Raw genomic sequence first — 15,619 nt, forward strand, 5'->3', positions numbered from 1 at the left:
CACTCCCCTGGGCAGTGCCCTCCCGTGCCCTCAGTGGCCCAATTCGTGCCCCACAGCAGGCCTGTTTTGAACCGAATTGTGCCCTGCAGTGGGGCGATTTAACCCTTTGTTGAGCACGGGAGTGCTCCCAGGCCGTCCTTTGTCCCGCGTGTTGACGTCACTTCTGGGAAGTGATGTCATCATGCCAGCCGGGAGCGTGCACGTGCGCGCTGCATGTGGACACAAGAAGAGCACACCGGGATGGAGTGTAGTAAGAGCCAGCATCCCAATCTCCCACCAGGGGAGTGAAGGGACCTGGCAACCCGAGCCCCACCATAGCGATGGCCAAGCAACCTTATCCATCACTAGAAAATCATGATACCATATGAAGATGTTGCACTGAAGTTTGTTTTGGCCTCTTGATGTGCCCAGCACAATGGCAAAGAGATAGGATAATAGAAGAATTTTTTATTGTGGTCCTAGCATATTAATTCTTCTCTAAATCAGGCCAAATGGATGAAAGTAATAAAGATACCAGCAAGCAGTGTTTATTTCCTCTTGAGATTTTTTTTCTGAGAAGTTACATTACCATATTATTTGTCAGTTTGTCAATATAAAAGTTATACTAAAAGCAGATATAATATATGAGATTGGTAAAATCACTGCTGAATTAATGAAACTTGAACAGAGTCTTGGGCTAATTCATACAATTATCTTGGGCTAGTTCACACAATTGTCAACTTCTTATCCACTTCACAAAAGTTACCCCCTGCAATGATAAAATGCTTTGCTTCTTTCCTGAATTAGGCAAAAACATTACCTTTGATCATGCAGCTATTTAATTTGTCTGAGGCGTTACCAGTTTCATAAATTAAGCAGAAGATCTGCTTGATTAATGAATGAGATGACAGTTGCTTATTTTTCAGATTTAACCAGATGCTTTGTATGTATTTCCTCAGTGGTAATATTTTCCTTAAAGCAAGAATAAAATCTTTCCACTAATCCAGCACAAAAATCTAAACACATCTGCTGTGAAATCTTTATTAATTATGGTGATACTTGAATGGAATTTTTTGAACATTCAAATCTGCATGATGAAGGGTATAATCCACATTCTGTTGTTACATCTCCCTCCTGAAACTGTGCAAGGGCGGAGCCTCAGTGTACCAATGTATGATCATGGCTTGCATTGATCTTTAAAAGCTTTCTGTGGTTTTGATTCTGGATATATTAGAGGTCATCTTGTCCTTTATGTTTATTAACACAAATCTAAATGATTCAGAGTGCTAATGGTGGTCTTGAGATATGATCCTCATGGAGGGTTCCTGCATAGGTCTACCAACATTCTTGTCCTAAAAATCAGCAGGAAACACTGTGTGTATTTTTTAAAACTGGCATGAGAAATTTAGGTAATGAATTCTGTTCCAGTAATTAAGGCAATATTATTTGAATGTTCATTAGAGGTAGTTTTATTCAATCAATGGGCACATATTTATATGTACCCACATCTAGAAATGATATGCAAGGAGTCTCAAGGATTTGTAAACCCAACTGCATTGTAATTCATGAAAAATTGTTCTTGAGGGTTTGGACACCCTCAAGAATATAGAAATTGCTCAGTTGCATGAGTTTTTCCAAGAATAAAACAAGATCAATGCAATAGTGTGTGTGTGTGTGTGTGTGTGTGTGTGTGTGAGAGAGAGAGAGAGAGAGAGAGAGAGAGAGAGAGAGAGAGAGAGAGAGAGAAATTCTGCTGATTGCAGCCCCCATGCACTGCATACTGTTTTCTGGAGTTGCCTCCAATCCTCAAAAGCTGACTGGGGTGTGTGTGTGCGCACTGGTAATTGCCAGGTAATTTCCCAAAGCATTTCATTACATCACTCAGGTGTATGAGTTAAAGTTACTTTATTAAAGAAGAATACTAGTATCAAGATGGTCAGACAGGATCATTGGCTGAAGAGACTTAAGGTAGCAAGGCAAGATAAGCAGCTAGCAACCAGGCAGCAAAGCAGGTTCCCTCTGCATGTTCTCAGAGGTCCACTACACACTGCAGCAAGAAATCCATAACCCATAGCAGATATGCTGGAGGCGTATCTGACAAAACTTTTCTAGCTCATGACGCTTAGGATCCAATACAATATTTGGATGAAAACAGGAAAAGGCCTGAAAGTTTCATTTAGATTACTGCAAGGGGCAAGATAAGGAGTGCAAAGCATATTTAAGACTCATCTCTTAGGAGGGTCGAAATCAACCACTGGAAAGGAAGAATGCATATTTTATCCAGTTGCCATCTACCAGTATATGTCATTTGGCCTTCTTTGGCTTTCAGTGGGCTTAATATTTTATTTTTTTAATTTTTCATCCTTCATTGGGTATAAAATGTGTGTAACTTGCTTAGAATAGAAAAAAGCCTAAACTTGTGTGCAGGGGTGCTGTTGTGACAGTCTCAGTATGGTCAGAGAACCTGTACATGCAGCAGTGTTTAGCACATTTCAGGTGATCATCATGCAGTTGACAATTCTGTGAATGAACCCTTAGACTTGGTTATTATATTTGTTTATACATCTGGGTGTACTTAACCTGCTTTTCTCCACTACCAGCAGACTCAAAACAGCTTCCAGAGCAGGTAGTAAAAGCTTGCCTTCCAAATCTTTCCTTAATGGGCAAACTTTCTTGAGCTGAATAATTTTTTTAAAAAACCCTCATACTTTCATAGTTATGTCTGGTGCTTAAGCTTGCATCTGGGAAAGCTTAATGTTCTGCAGTTTATCTAGTAAATAGTGTCGTAAATTTTATTAAAAGCTGAACACACACAATCAAACACAGGCAGCAGAACAGTACTGTACCTATGAAGCTGATGTAAAGAAAAGGATAAACAGACTGTCAGTTTGATACTGTACTGAAACAGCTGTGCTCACAAAACATGAATGAGTATATAGTATAGACATGGGCACGAACCAAAAAAAATTAACAAACCTGTGGTTCATGGTTCAGTGCCGCCGCCAAACCCGAACAAACGAACCATAACAAACATTTCCCGTTACTGAACTGGTTCGTGGTTCGTGGGTGTTGGAACAGCCCCCGTTACACTTAGAGAGCCCATATTCACAGGGAGTGTTTAGCAGGCTCTCTTCCAGCCAGCACCCAAGTTTGGTCAAGATTGCAATAGGGATCTTGGAATTATACCCTCTCCAATCCGAGCCCCCCAGGAAACTCCCACTCGATACAATTAGAGCCACCAGTTGACATTGGCCCAGTGTACAAGGGGTTGGCCATAAGAACTGCCTATCAGAGTTTGCAGGGATGAGATTGGAGTGCCCATGGCCACAAAACACCCCCTCCCCCCTCCCTCCCCCCGGGTGTCTTCTCCCATGTAACCAATTGTAACCAATTTGCAGCTCCATGGTTGGAAGGAAGACCTGCCGATCAAGGTAAGCTGGGTTTCGATTCAGGTTTCCAGGGTGACAGAAGGAGTGCAGACAGGGTTCAGGCATTCCCCCAGCTCCGTTTCCAAGGGAATTGATTGATGGTGTCTAACTGTCTGGCTTCACGAACCGCGGGCGAACGCAACAAACCGGGCTTCCAACGAACGCTGGTTCATTGGCCATGGACCCTCATGAACCGCTGGATCGTAAACAGACGATCAGGCGGTTCGTGGGTTTTTTTGGTTCGTAATGCGGTTCATGCTCGTGTCTAATATAGTACAGATCAGAAATTTATGTTCTTTTTAATCATTTGAGAGAGTCAGAGAATGATGAAGTTAAAAAAAACTTATAGGCAATATTATGTACAAATGTACAGTAAAACTTTCTGATGGGTTGATTAAATGGTAAGGGAAATGGTGATATATTTTCCCCAATTGCATGTGCTGACCAATGAAGAAGAGAAAAGCAGATGTGGTGTCTGCTCTCCTTGAAAGGTTAAAGAAGGTTTTGTTTTGTTTTTTTGATATCAGAATCTTATGACAGTGTAGTACAATTAAGGGCAAAATACATACGACAATCATCATCTTTAAAAGTCAAACTGCAGTCATGCACAGACCCAGTTTGGACCCTATTTGGTTTCAATGGTCAAAACTGCCCCTCTTGTTTATTTTTGGAAGCATTGAAGAGAGGGAGATGGGAGAGGATGCGTGGCCCATTGAAAATTGTGCCAGAAAAATTATTCTCCTTTCACACCACTTGGTTTTAAACATTAATTTTTTCCAGGATTGTTCAACTTGTTATGTTCTCATAAATACACTGAATTATGGGGTATCTTTCCTAAATGTAAGATTAGACTTTTTCGTTTTAAGCTGTATAATATTTAATGTCAGCATCAGGATGCTGATTGAGGTAGAGTAATAGGCATGTCATTCTGTGGTCTGTTGAAGGGAGCTTTGACTCTCAAAAGCTTATACCCTGAAAAACTTGTTGGTCTTTATGGTGCTAATGGAGTTGAATCTCGCTGTTATACCCCAGACCAACATGAATCCCTCTACTACCATGAGCTCAGCAAGTGGCCTTGGATAAGCCACTCCTCTCAGCCCCAGCTCCCCAGCTATATTGTGGGGATGTGCAAGTAAAATACAGTAAAATACAATACAGTATACAGTAAAATACAATATCTAGGACATTCACTGAGCAAAGTACAATAATGAACCACAGTTAAGATATTCAGTGAGCAGATACAATAGAGTATGGTAGCAGAAAATTTGAAAACAAGCATAAAGTAGAGCATAGTGATAACCTTTCTGAAACAAAGCATAATGAATTTACATAGTACATTTAACAACATGGAAACTTTCTAGCAGGTGCAAATCTGCATCAGCAGACAGTACCTGGTAGTGTAGCGTATAGTCCCTGTCCTTATCAAGCATCTCTCTGAACTATTTCTTATGACACAGCCCTATAATCTGGGTAGAAAGCCCTTCTAAATAATTCAGTCTTGGATAGTTTGCAGAAAGCCAGGAGAGTGGGAGCTTTCCTGACCTCCTCAGGCACGCCATTCCATAAGGTGGGGGCTACCACAGAGAAAGCACATGTGCAGGCAGCTGTTGATTTTGCCCAACTGCAGAGTGGTATCTGCAGAAGGTCTTGTTTAATGAGTGAAGCTGCTGAGGCAGAACATGGAGAGATGCAGTTTTGCAGGTATGAGGAGCCTAGGCCATGGAAGGCTTTGAATGTGATAGTCATGACCTTAAATTGATCCCAGTAACTGATGAGAAGCCAATGGAGTGGCTGCAGAATGAGAGTGATATGCATGCTCTGTCTAGCGCCTGAGAATAGATTAACTCTAGTGTTTTGCACTAGCTGAGGTCTCTGAGTCAATTTTGAGGGTAGACCTATGTAGAGTGGATTATTGTAGCTATTCTCTTGATCTTACTGTGGCATGAATTCAGGTGGCCAGATGCCCACTATCTGGACTATACTTCAAAGAATAAAGAGATCAGTGAACTAGATTTGCTTTCTCCAGTTCTACTGAACTGAACCAGAGCTTTTCCCTTCAGGCACCTTTGTATACTACATCTGCTGTCTGCTTGTAGTACGTGGGTTATAGCTGCATACGCATTTGGAAGTAAATTTTGTACAAATGAGAGTCACTTTGTCAGTCTCTTTAAGACTGGGCTATAAGGCCAAAAATCCTATGCACATTTACTTTTAAGTTCCACTGAAACCTCATTGATATCAATAGGATGCGATTTATTTCTAAGATTTATTTCTAAGAATTATTTAAATCTTGTTTCTGCAAACCATTAAGGCATGCCTTTTTTCTAAATTCTATGAGCCAAGAAAGAATGCTCCATTCTAGTACAATAATTCCAAGGGTATTTTTCCCTCCCTCTTCTCCTTTCTCTCTGTCTTTTTTATACATACCAGAAGAATCCCATATATGCAGAAATTTTGACTTTTTCTTCAGGTTGCTCCTTTTTGCTTCCCTGCTCATAAGTAGCAGCCCTTCAAGTTATTAGCAGCGAGACAAGCTGCAACATGTGAATATATTATATTTGGGTAGAGTACTTGAGTGCAAAATGAAAGGTAGTTCCTTACTGTGCACTTATTATATGAACATCTACAATGCAAGTTGTGTGATAATTTGTAACGAAGTAAGAAATGCCTTGTAACTGGGTTCAATTCAGTAATTACCTTTGAGGCTTTCAATGGCTTTTGATCAGGGTACTTGAAGGTCTACCTTCTCCTGTACTGTCCAGCACACTAAGTAAAACTCTCCTTCCTCTCCTGACTGCAGAGGTGATATGGGTACCAACTGGAGACAGATGTTCAGTGGTGGTGCCTTACCTTTGGAGAGACTCACAACAGGCTCAGGAGTCACACTGAAACATTAGTTCTTATTCAGGCTTTTAACTAAAGGATTCCAGTTGATTAGCCGCTGCTTTTGTTGCCTACTTCTAGCCTGAGGGCTGTTTTATGGTCACCATTTTAGGCTGCTAAATATTCTTTTTATGCCCTGCTCTTGGCTTGTTTATTACTGGTTTTAATATTTATAATGTTTATGTGCTTGTTTTATTGTTTTATTATTGTATTATTTTTACTTTGTGAGCCTCCCTGATAGGTCTCTGGAGAGACGGCATAAACATTTTATAAATAAACAAGTCATCCATATATCTTATGTCCCACCTGCTCTTTGCTTCCCTCCGCCACTCATTTTTCCTTCTGTGCTGAGTCTCAGCTCAGCACACTGAGTTGGCTGAGCATCAAGGGATCTGATGTAAAAAATAAAACAAAAGGTTTCCCCCTTTCCAGGAATACTCTTTAAGTAGCTGCCTCTACCAGAGGAATTTTGGAGGTCCCCGGGGGTCTGCACCTATTCTGATTTGTCCCCTCTTTTTTCAGGCTTTTTTTTTTTGGTGGCTAGAGATGCGCCTGCATGGGATTAAAAGGATTTTAATTTTGCCTTGTCCTCTCTTCTTGTCTCTCTGTCAGAACTGTCCTTTCAGTACCAGCTATCCAGTAAAAATGACCAAACAGCATAGATGATGTGAATGAGATTTCCCGAAGGTCTAGTCTGATAAACCCAGAGATTAAGGATTTTAAAAGCTTTATCAACTATACATATATTCTGGAAAGCACAGATATTTGGGAACAATCTAGAAGCAGGTAGAATTAAGACAAAACACTAGTAAAGGAACATAAAAAGTAGTTGCTGGATAATCTTTGCTTACAGAAGTTTACACATACCTTTCCTTGGGAATGAGTCTGAGACTGGAATGTTAAAGACCACACATCCAATACCTCCCATCTGTCCCCTGACATGGTGGTGTAGGCATGTGTCTCCAAGGCATCAAAATCTTGCCACAGAGCTGTACCATACAGCTGCCTCATTTATGAACTTTCCCCAAATTTGGGAGCTCCTTTCCTGGGCAAACTGGAATTTGGGGGAAAAGGACAAATTTTCACTCCAAGACAACTTTTGCCAAATCACTTTAAAAGTATAGATTAGAGTTTTGCATGCTGCCTGGAAAATAATTGTGTGTGCAACTCAGAGATGAATGCAAAGGGTGAGATGATCATAACAATTTATTAGGGCAATTGACCTGAAATTTGGCTTTGTTATGTTGCCGTTTTCCAGCTAATGTGTAAGAATAAAAATGTCAGCTCTCTTACTGGAATGTAGCTTGGAGTTCTTATTTGCCTCCTTCAATTAGATAAATCTTTTTTGTTGTTCTAAAAATGTATTTATCCTTTCTTTGCAAAAGCTAGTTCTAGTTTGTTTGGCGAGATAACTGCTTACTATATACAACAAGAATTATTTCTAGCTATAAGTTATTTCTAGTATAAATTTATTCTTGTTATAACTTAGAACAAGAATAACAAAAATGAACACTTTTTAGCATAGCATTATGTACCAGCCCCCAGCTTCTGCATATTCATGGAAAAAAGCATGACAGGTACTATTGTGGTTTCATTCCCAAGGACAGTGTATATGAGTCTCAGGTGCCATTTGCTCATTCTAATCTACCAGTTCATTATACACTGATACTTTTGCAAGATTCCTACAGTCACAACATTCAGATTTTTTGTCTCTTATTTCAGTTAGCTTCCTATTTTATGGCTGTTGATATTAAACTTGTTAGTGCAAACAAACTCTTGAAATAGTGCAGTGTATTATTTTTAATTGTACAACATCTTGACCTCTTCTCATGTGGAGCTGGACAGGCAACGCTTGTTGGGCTTATTATATTCCAATTTATTTTGGTTAAGATTTGCTTATAAAGATTATAGTAAAATGGGTCCTGCAGTAAAATTATAAAGTAGAATTTGAAAGCTGAAATTTGAAATGAAGGATTTATGGAAGTTTTCCATTTCATGTGAGACAAATAGTAGATCAAATAAAACAGTAGTGTATGTTTGAAATGATAGCAGTCATTCGTTATATAGGTCATGATGAACACCAAAAAAACCACTATTTCCTTGTAGGGGAAAACAGCTTAATCAAAGGTTATCCACTATTCCTCTAGAAATTGTTATCTAAAAAATCAATCTGCGTTAAGATGGAAAAGTAGTTGGCAGTTCACTGGTGCCAGTGGGTTGAATATAATAGAAATGACCCTTGTATCACTTACATTATTTTACCAAAGGCTGTAGGAAATAAGTATATCTTGACTGAACCTGGCAAGAAGATAGTGTAAACGAATATCTGTCACATTTAATGAAACATAAAATGAGAGTTGCAGTATTCTGAGTAAATAAATTAAGCATTTTGTAATCATTCTGAAACATGCCGGTTATCTATCCCTTACAAAACTTCTGAACTTTTCCTTCTAACATTTTAAATACATTAAGGCAGGCCTTGATAATTTTTCTTTTGCTCTAGGAGCCAGCCCCAAAATTTAGGAGCCAGATTAATTTTTCAGCATTTAGTGTTTTATATTTTAGTTACCATATGTTCTAGTAATTATTATTACAAAACCTAATAATAAACTCTTCACAACTTCACATAATTTTATTAAAGCTGTGACAAAAATGTACTATGTAAATAAATATGACATAACTCTGGCTGTAATAACCTCTACAAAAAGCTAGCCTCTAACCTTAACCTAACTTCTTCCCAATTTCTGATAATTTTATTTTTGCTTTCAAAAGCTTTCGACGTTCAGTGCCATCCATGAACAATGAACAACGAACATGGACAAACATGAACTGTTCCCGGACATGATCATTGTTCGTTGTTTATGGGGGCCAGAACCCCCCCACACACACACATAGCCCCCTCCCCTCAAACCCACCTATCTGGCTCTTTAAAGAGCCCTTTAAACTACCAGCTGGCTGCCGACTGCCAGCTGATAGTTTAAAGGGCTGGGAGAGCAGTCGCACAGCCAGGCTGCCTGCCCAGTGCGAGAGAGGTGGGGAGATTCTCCCCGTCCCTCTTGCACCTGGGAGAATCTTCCCAATATCCAATACCCACCAAATTTGCAGGGGATATAGTCGTCACTGTCCTCTGAAGACCCTCCATTTTCAGAGAGATTGCACCCCAAGAAAGGCATGATCCATGGCTCTCCCCTTTAGTCCTCACTGTCCTCTGAAGACCCCCCCCCCCGTTTCAGAGAGATTGCACCCTGGGAAAGGCATGATCCATGGCTCTCCCCCTTTAGTCCTCACTGTCCTCTGAAGACCCCCCCCCCCAGTTTCAGAGAGATTGCACCCCAGGAAAGGCATGATCCATGGGTCTCCCCCTCTAGTCCCCACTGTCCTCTGAAGACCCCCCCAGTTTCAGAGCGATTGCACCCCGAGAAAGGCATGATCCATGTTTCCCCCCCACCTTTGCTATTATTTTCTGTTCACAGTGGCAAAAATGAAACTGCCTGTTGGAAGACAGCTACTTTGAGGGGTTACAAACTGCCCTTCCCAATGTCCAATACCCATCAAATTTGCAGGGGACATAGTCCTCACTGTCCTCCAAAGACCCCCCCCCCCAGTTTCGGAGAGATTGCACCCCAGGAAAGGCATGATCCATGGGTCTTTCCCTTTGTTGTCATTTTCTGTTCACAGTGGCAAAAACGAGACTCTCTGGTGGAAGCTACTTTGAGGGGTTACAAACTGACCTTCCCAATGTCCAACACCCATCAAATTTGCAGGGGACATAGTCCTCACTGTCCTCCAGAACCCCCCCCCCCCCAAGTTTCAGAGAGATTGCACCCCAGGAAAGGCATGATGCATGGGTCTCCCCCTTTGTTGTCATTTTCTGTTCACAGTGGCAAAAACAGGACTCTCTGCTGGAAGCACTTTGAAGGGTTAAAGCCAGAAGGAAAGCCAGGAGTTCAGACAGAGTTCAGTTCCTCCCTCCAGTTGCCAAGGGGATTGATTGCAGCAGGTGCCAGACTGTCTGGCTTGCTGAAGGCTGCCAAAGGCAATGAACAAGGCTTTTAACGACCACCTTTTTATTTAGGATGGGGCCTCATGAACAGCTTGCCTGTGAACAGTAGATTGGGCTGTTCGTGGGTGTTTTCTTTTCGTAATGCTGTTCGTGCCCATGTCTACTAAGGACCCAAACTGGTGATGCTGGAGTATGCGTGATAGATGTTAACATTTTTAAAAGGACGTTGCAGTTGTGTAGCCAGACTTGGTGATTTAAACAGCCTTGGAACATGCTGAGTTGAGTGCAGATTTGCCCATTTCTGCATCCGGCATTGTCTGTGTCAAATACAAGTGACCCTAGATACAGCCAAGTGCAATGTTAAAGGAGGGCACGTGTTGGTGCAACTACTGGTTGAGTACAAGTGGCCCTGTGGAACAACAGCTCATCGGGATCTTCAGATGCTTGATTGAGCTCATGTTCTGTTTCAGTTGCATTTCGGGAACCCATTTTTTTTTAACTGAGTACTTCAAAAGTGGATCAAGAGTGTTTAGTTGGTTTCTCTTTTCAAACATATAGTTGAAAATGGTGTAGTTGGCAGCATTTCATATATGTTTCTCACATGATCTGATGCAATCCTAGTCTGATCTGCTGTGTGTAAGCCAGTCAGCAAGCCAGGTCATAAATAAACACTATGGCTCAAAAAAAGTCACCATTTGCTGTTTGTTTACATTTTAGTTATCAGCATTATTTCATGCATGCATGCTTTTGCACAGCCTTATGGGAGTCATTCTCTCTGAATCATTAAACTAACAAGTAACCGTCCATGGTCTTGAGGGAGAGTTAATTCCACCTAGGTTTGCCAGGTCCCCTGGAGCCCAAACTGGGGGATGTGGGTCATGGGTGGCGCATGTGGGGGGGGGACTTACCTTACATGTGCACACTCCAGAACTCTTCCTTGTTGTGCCTGGAATGCATGGGTGCCTTCACTGCCTTGTAATACTAGGAATGACATAATTCCTGGCACAACAAGGAAGAGCTCTGGAGCTCCTGGGCTCATTCCCTGCATCTCCCCCACCCCCCGCTGGCCAGGTGAATGGTAGCGGGGGGGAGAAGTGGAGGCTGGGAGTGGAGAATCCCCTGCTTCCACTGGGGGATTGGTAACCCTAATTCCACCTACTGTGTGGATAGAAAAGTAATCATAAGGCAGAAGGACTGAAATTCCACCACCGCAGCTTCTGCACTGCTGCAAAGTTGTTTGGCAGTTCTTTGAGATGGACAGTGTTGAGGCGAAAAGAGCAGACATTTGGCTCACGTATCATCATGGCTGTTGAAAGTGTGTATGTGCCTGGCAAGTACATTTATGCAAAGTTTGAAATACCTCTGCTAGTAACTTTCCTCATCAGTTAACATGCCAGTCTGCCACTGGATGTGAAACCTCTATTTGAATTGGCATTGTAGGGTTTAACAGTCCACTCCCACTGTTAATAGTCCTGGAAAGGAAAAAATAGAGGTAGGGTGGACATCCAGATTTTTCCGCTCCCAGAGATAATAACATGGGGAAAGGGTTAACTCCCCCCCTCCCACACACACGTACACATACTCTGGCTTAAAGGGTGCTATGTAGCTGCATTGCTCTTTTAAAAATATAATGGAAAAATCTGTTGCTGGATCTTCCACCTGTTTTGATCTTAAGACCTGTAAATTGTATTTCATGCATTGCTAATTATCTGGGATTTATTACTGCAATTTTCTATCTTGGTCTGCACTGGAAAAGAAGCCTCTTTTAAGTGCTTCATTTTATGCTGTCCACAAGACATTTCTTTTTCAGTAAGCGTACGCTGTATAGTAAATCTTTTATATTGCTCAGTTTTAGTGCTTCTCTGGATATCTGTATGCCTTTAGTTTATGATGGTTTTATTATTTCATTGTAAGCAACTTCAGGCAGCACTTTTTGGAAAAGTGATTGCGCAATATTATTGTTTCTCCTTTGTCCTACTACTTGTAATGACATTTATGTTTGGTTTCTTCTTTGTTTTTTCATTTTGTGTTATCTTCTTTGGTATTATCTTTAGTTAACAAGAAAAATACTTTTTCTTTTAAAGCTAATTATTCTTGGCTTATTTTTTGTAGGTTAACTGAGCCTTCTGGATACTTAACAGATGGACCAATAAATTATAAATACAAAACTAAATGTACATGGTTAATTGAAGGATAGTAAGTATAGTTTTGCATTAACATCTAATCACACAAATTGCATGTATTGTAACTTTAGAGCAGTTTTGTGCAAAGTATGTTAATTCTATGTGTAACATTTCTGTTTCCATTTCATGATCAGTGTCCAGATAAGCAAGGTTTGTGCCTCGGGTAAATTCCAGAACCATTGTTTAACGGAAATAGCTCTTGGGCTGGAAGGAATCAATTAAACAACATTTTCAGCAGCATATCCTTGATTTGCCAGTCATTTGTATGAATATCAGATTGTTAACTATAGCTAATGGATATGTTGCACCTACTATAAAATATTTCTGTTTTGAAATTCGCATGCGCATAGATGAAATAATCCTAAAATAACTGTTTGCTCCTTTCTGATAGTTTAGATTTTGTTTTTCCTGCTTAGTGGATGTCTTTGTCTGCACACTGCACTAATTTATCTTTGTATTTTGACAATGTGCTTTCCTTAGATAACTTATAGTTCTGTGTGATGTAGTTTTACTGTTAACCATTGTATATATGTAATGGAGTGAATGAAAGAGCAAACTAAATTTCAAACAACCAAGGCCACAGCTGCCATTGAAAAGAATCCTTGCTTTTAATGATGTTGTACAATCGTGCATATATTTGCATTTCATTAGAGAAGATGCTATTTCTAAACTAATATTCTTGCTATTTTCCTCTTCTCTTCTAGTCCTAATTCAGTTTTGAGATTAAGATTTAATCATTTTGCCACAGAATGTAGTTGGGACCATATGTATGTTTATGATGGAGATTCAATATATGCACCATTAATAGCTGTATTTAGGTAAGTACTTCAGTTTTAGCAGCTTTTATTACAATGTAATAAAAATAGCAATGTTTGAATAGAATAGTTGTATTTTTAATGGAAAGTTAGCATTAGAACTTTTGAATTTGCTATCATTATTCTGCTTTATCCTTCATTGTCCGTTTACCTATTTAAGACCATCTTTGTGCTTGTTTATCATATTGTGCCTTTTGCCAGTTTGTTCAGTGAGTCCATATTTTTTGAAGTTTGTTTTCCCACATTTTCTGTGTAGCCCAAGTTTCCCCCTTTTTACAGATAGAATATTGAACACTAGTCCTTTTTAAAATCAGGATGGTATTTGCACCTTAGATACTGTAAAATAACTTTTATTCCACTAAAATGCTCAGTACGTTCCCCAATGCATAACACTCACTTTAATTATGAGGTGAGCCCTTTTGACCTGAAATTATTACTGCATTCTCAGTTAAACATGAAATGCATTATGACTTTGCATCATTTTCACCCCGTTGCAGGCAGCCTTTATCAGATCAGATAGTCAAGGCTGATCTCTACTGTGCGTAAATGCTCAGAGGCTGATTACTTTAACCTGTTACTGAACTTTAATGAAACTGTTCTGATTACTGAAATTGATTTGAACTTGAACTTTTTAAAAGTGGGAATGTAACTTACAGAATACCACCATGCCCTCAGTGTAGCAATCAAGTCCTCAGCAAGGCATGTACATCCCGAGGACAGAGCATGTCATGGGGGGAGGGAGAGCCGTTTGGCCTGGGCCTCACATTCACCGAGGGCCTCAAATTTAGACTTTTGATGTTATCTCCAAATGAGGCAATACATACATACAGAGATACAGTGACAGGATTGAAAGAAGATGACGTTCATCATACAGCTTTAAACTCTAATAATGTAGCACCTGTTGCAGATTATGAATTAATGTCATCATCATCAGTATCTGATAGTGAAATGTGGTCCATCTGCGGATATGTAAATCCATGGATTAGGACTACACTAATACAAGGAAGACTTTCTTGCAAACTTGGGGAACCCTCTAGGTTTGCAGAAGAATCTGAAACCTTCAAAAAATGGACGGTGGGATTAAATTCACCTAAACAGAGAAGCTATTGTCTGTGCATGTGCAGACATCAGCTCCTCTGAGCCTCCACACTGCAGCTCCCCATCCCCAGCTGTTATAGAAGCAGGTAGGTTGGCAAGGTGAGGGGCCACTACTGTCCTCCTTCTCCTCGTGACCGAATGGATGGATCTGTTGGAGAAAAAGTCTGGGCAGGACCTGCCACTGGAGGAGTGGGGCCTGTCCTGGTATCTGGTAACTTCCAAAGCTAGTGTCAAAGCTGCATGAGGGGGCTAGGAGCAGGCCTTGCATCACTTTCCCTTCACTGCCATCGCTGGAGCCACTGTGGCACGGCTCCCTGACTTTCCGCCACCACTGGAAGATCAGAAACAGAGAAGGGGTGGGAGAGGAGAGGAAAAGAGCAACAGGGAAGGGTGGGGGGAGGAGGGGGAAGAGAGACAGAGAAGGGGCATGGGAGGAGAGTGACAGAGAAGCAATGGGGAGAGGAGGGGGCAAGAGTGACAGAGGGGGGTAGGGGGAGAGGGGAGGAAGCAAAGGCAGGGAGAATGGAATGCCACCTCTCTGAAAGTTCCTCCCCGCCCCCCAATATCACTAGTGCTGTCCCCCAGGCCTGGTGCGGCTCCCTGCCTCTTCAGCCATTGCTGCTATGCTCTCTGCTCCTCCCACCATCACTGCCAGACACCCTACTACTCCATCGTCACTGTAGCCCTCTCCCAGCCCCACAAATATCCTGCAAGTCATTGCTAGAGTGTTCTAATAGTCTACTTGGCCAGATCTGAGGATACTTAAATCCAGAGACTGGAGCAGTGAACAAACAAGACAGATCTTTCATCAAACATGAAAAATACCTCGTTTGCAGAACAATCTGAAATACATATTTTTAAAAAAACATTGGGAGGTTAAAATCCCCAAATGATAAAAGGAGGACCTGTAGGTTTAAGGAGTGGATGATCTCAATGGCATCACATGCTTGATTTCTGTCACTAAAAAGCGGGGTGGGGGTGGGGGAGGGTCCTTTACAGAGATTTTTTGGCCTTGGACAGAGGACCCATCAAGGCCAGGTTTGACAGCAACCAATGAGCAACTTGTTACACATGTAGAACCCAGCGTGGTGTGGTGGTTAGAGCTTTAGACAAGAATCTAGGAGACCCGTGTTTGAATCCCACTCTGCTGTACAAGCTCACTTGAGCCAGTCATACACACTCAGCCTATCTTACCTCTCATGGTTGTTGTGAGAATAAAAGCTATGACTT

The 15,619-nt window shown here is 41.1% G+C and overlaps 1 protein-coding gene across 1 annotated transcript in view; it reads left to right on the forward strand.

Moving 5' to 3' along the window:
• ATRNL1 (attractin like 1) overlaps nt 1-15,619 on the forward strand; it is a 981,827-nt gene that overhangs the window by 80,874 nt on the left and 885,334 nt on the right. The window contains exons 2-3 of the mRNA XM_054982776.1: nt 12,406-12,489; nt 13,181-13,294. Of these exons, the coding sequence (XP_054838751.1) occupies nt 12,406-12,489; nt 13,181-13,294 (198 nt within the window). The remainder of the gene's footprint in view (nt 1-12,405; nt 12,490-13,180; nt 13,295-15,619) is intronic.

Source organism: Eublepharis macularius, chromosome 6 (genome assembly GCF_028583425.1).
Source record: "Eublepharis macularius isolate TG4126 chromosome 6, MPM_Emac_v1.0, whole genome shotgun sequence".
Classification (NCBI taxonomy): Eukaryota; Metazoa; Chordata; class Lepidosauria; order Squamata; family Eublepharidae; genus Eublepharis; species Eublepharis macularius.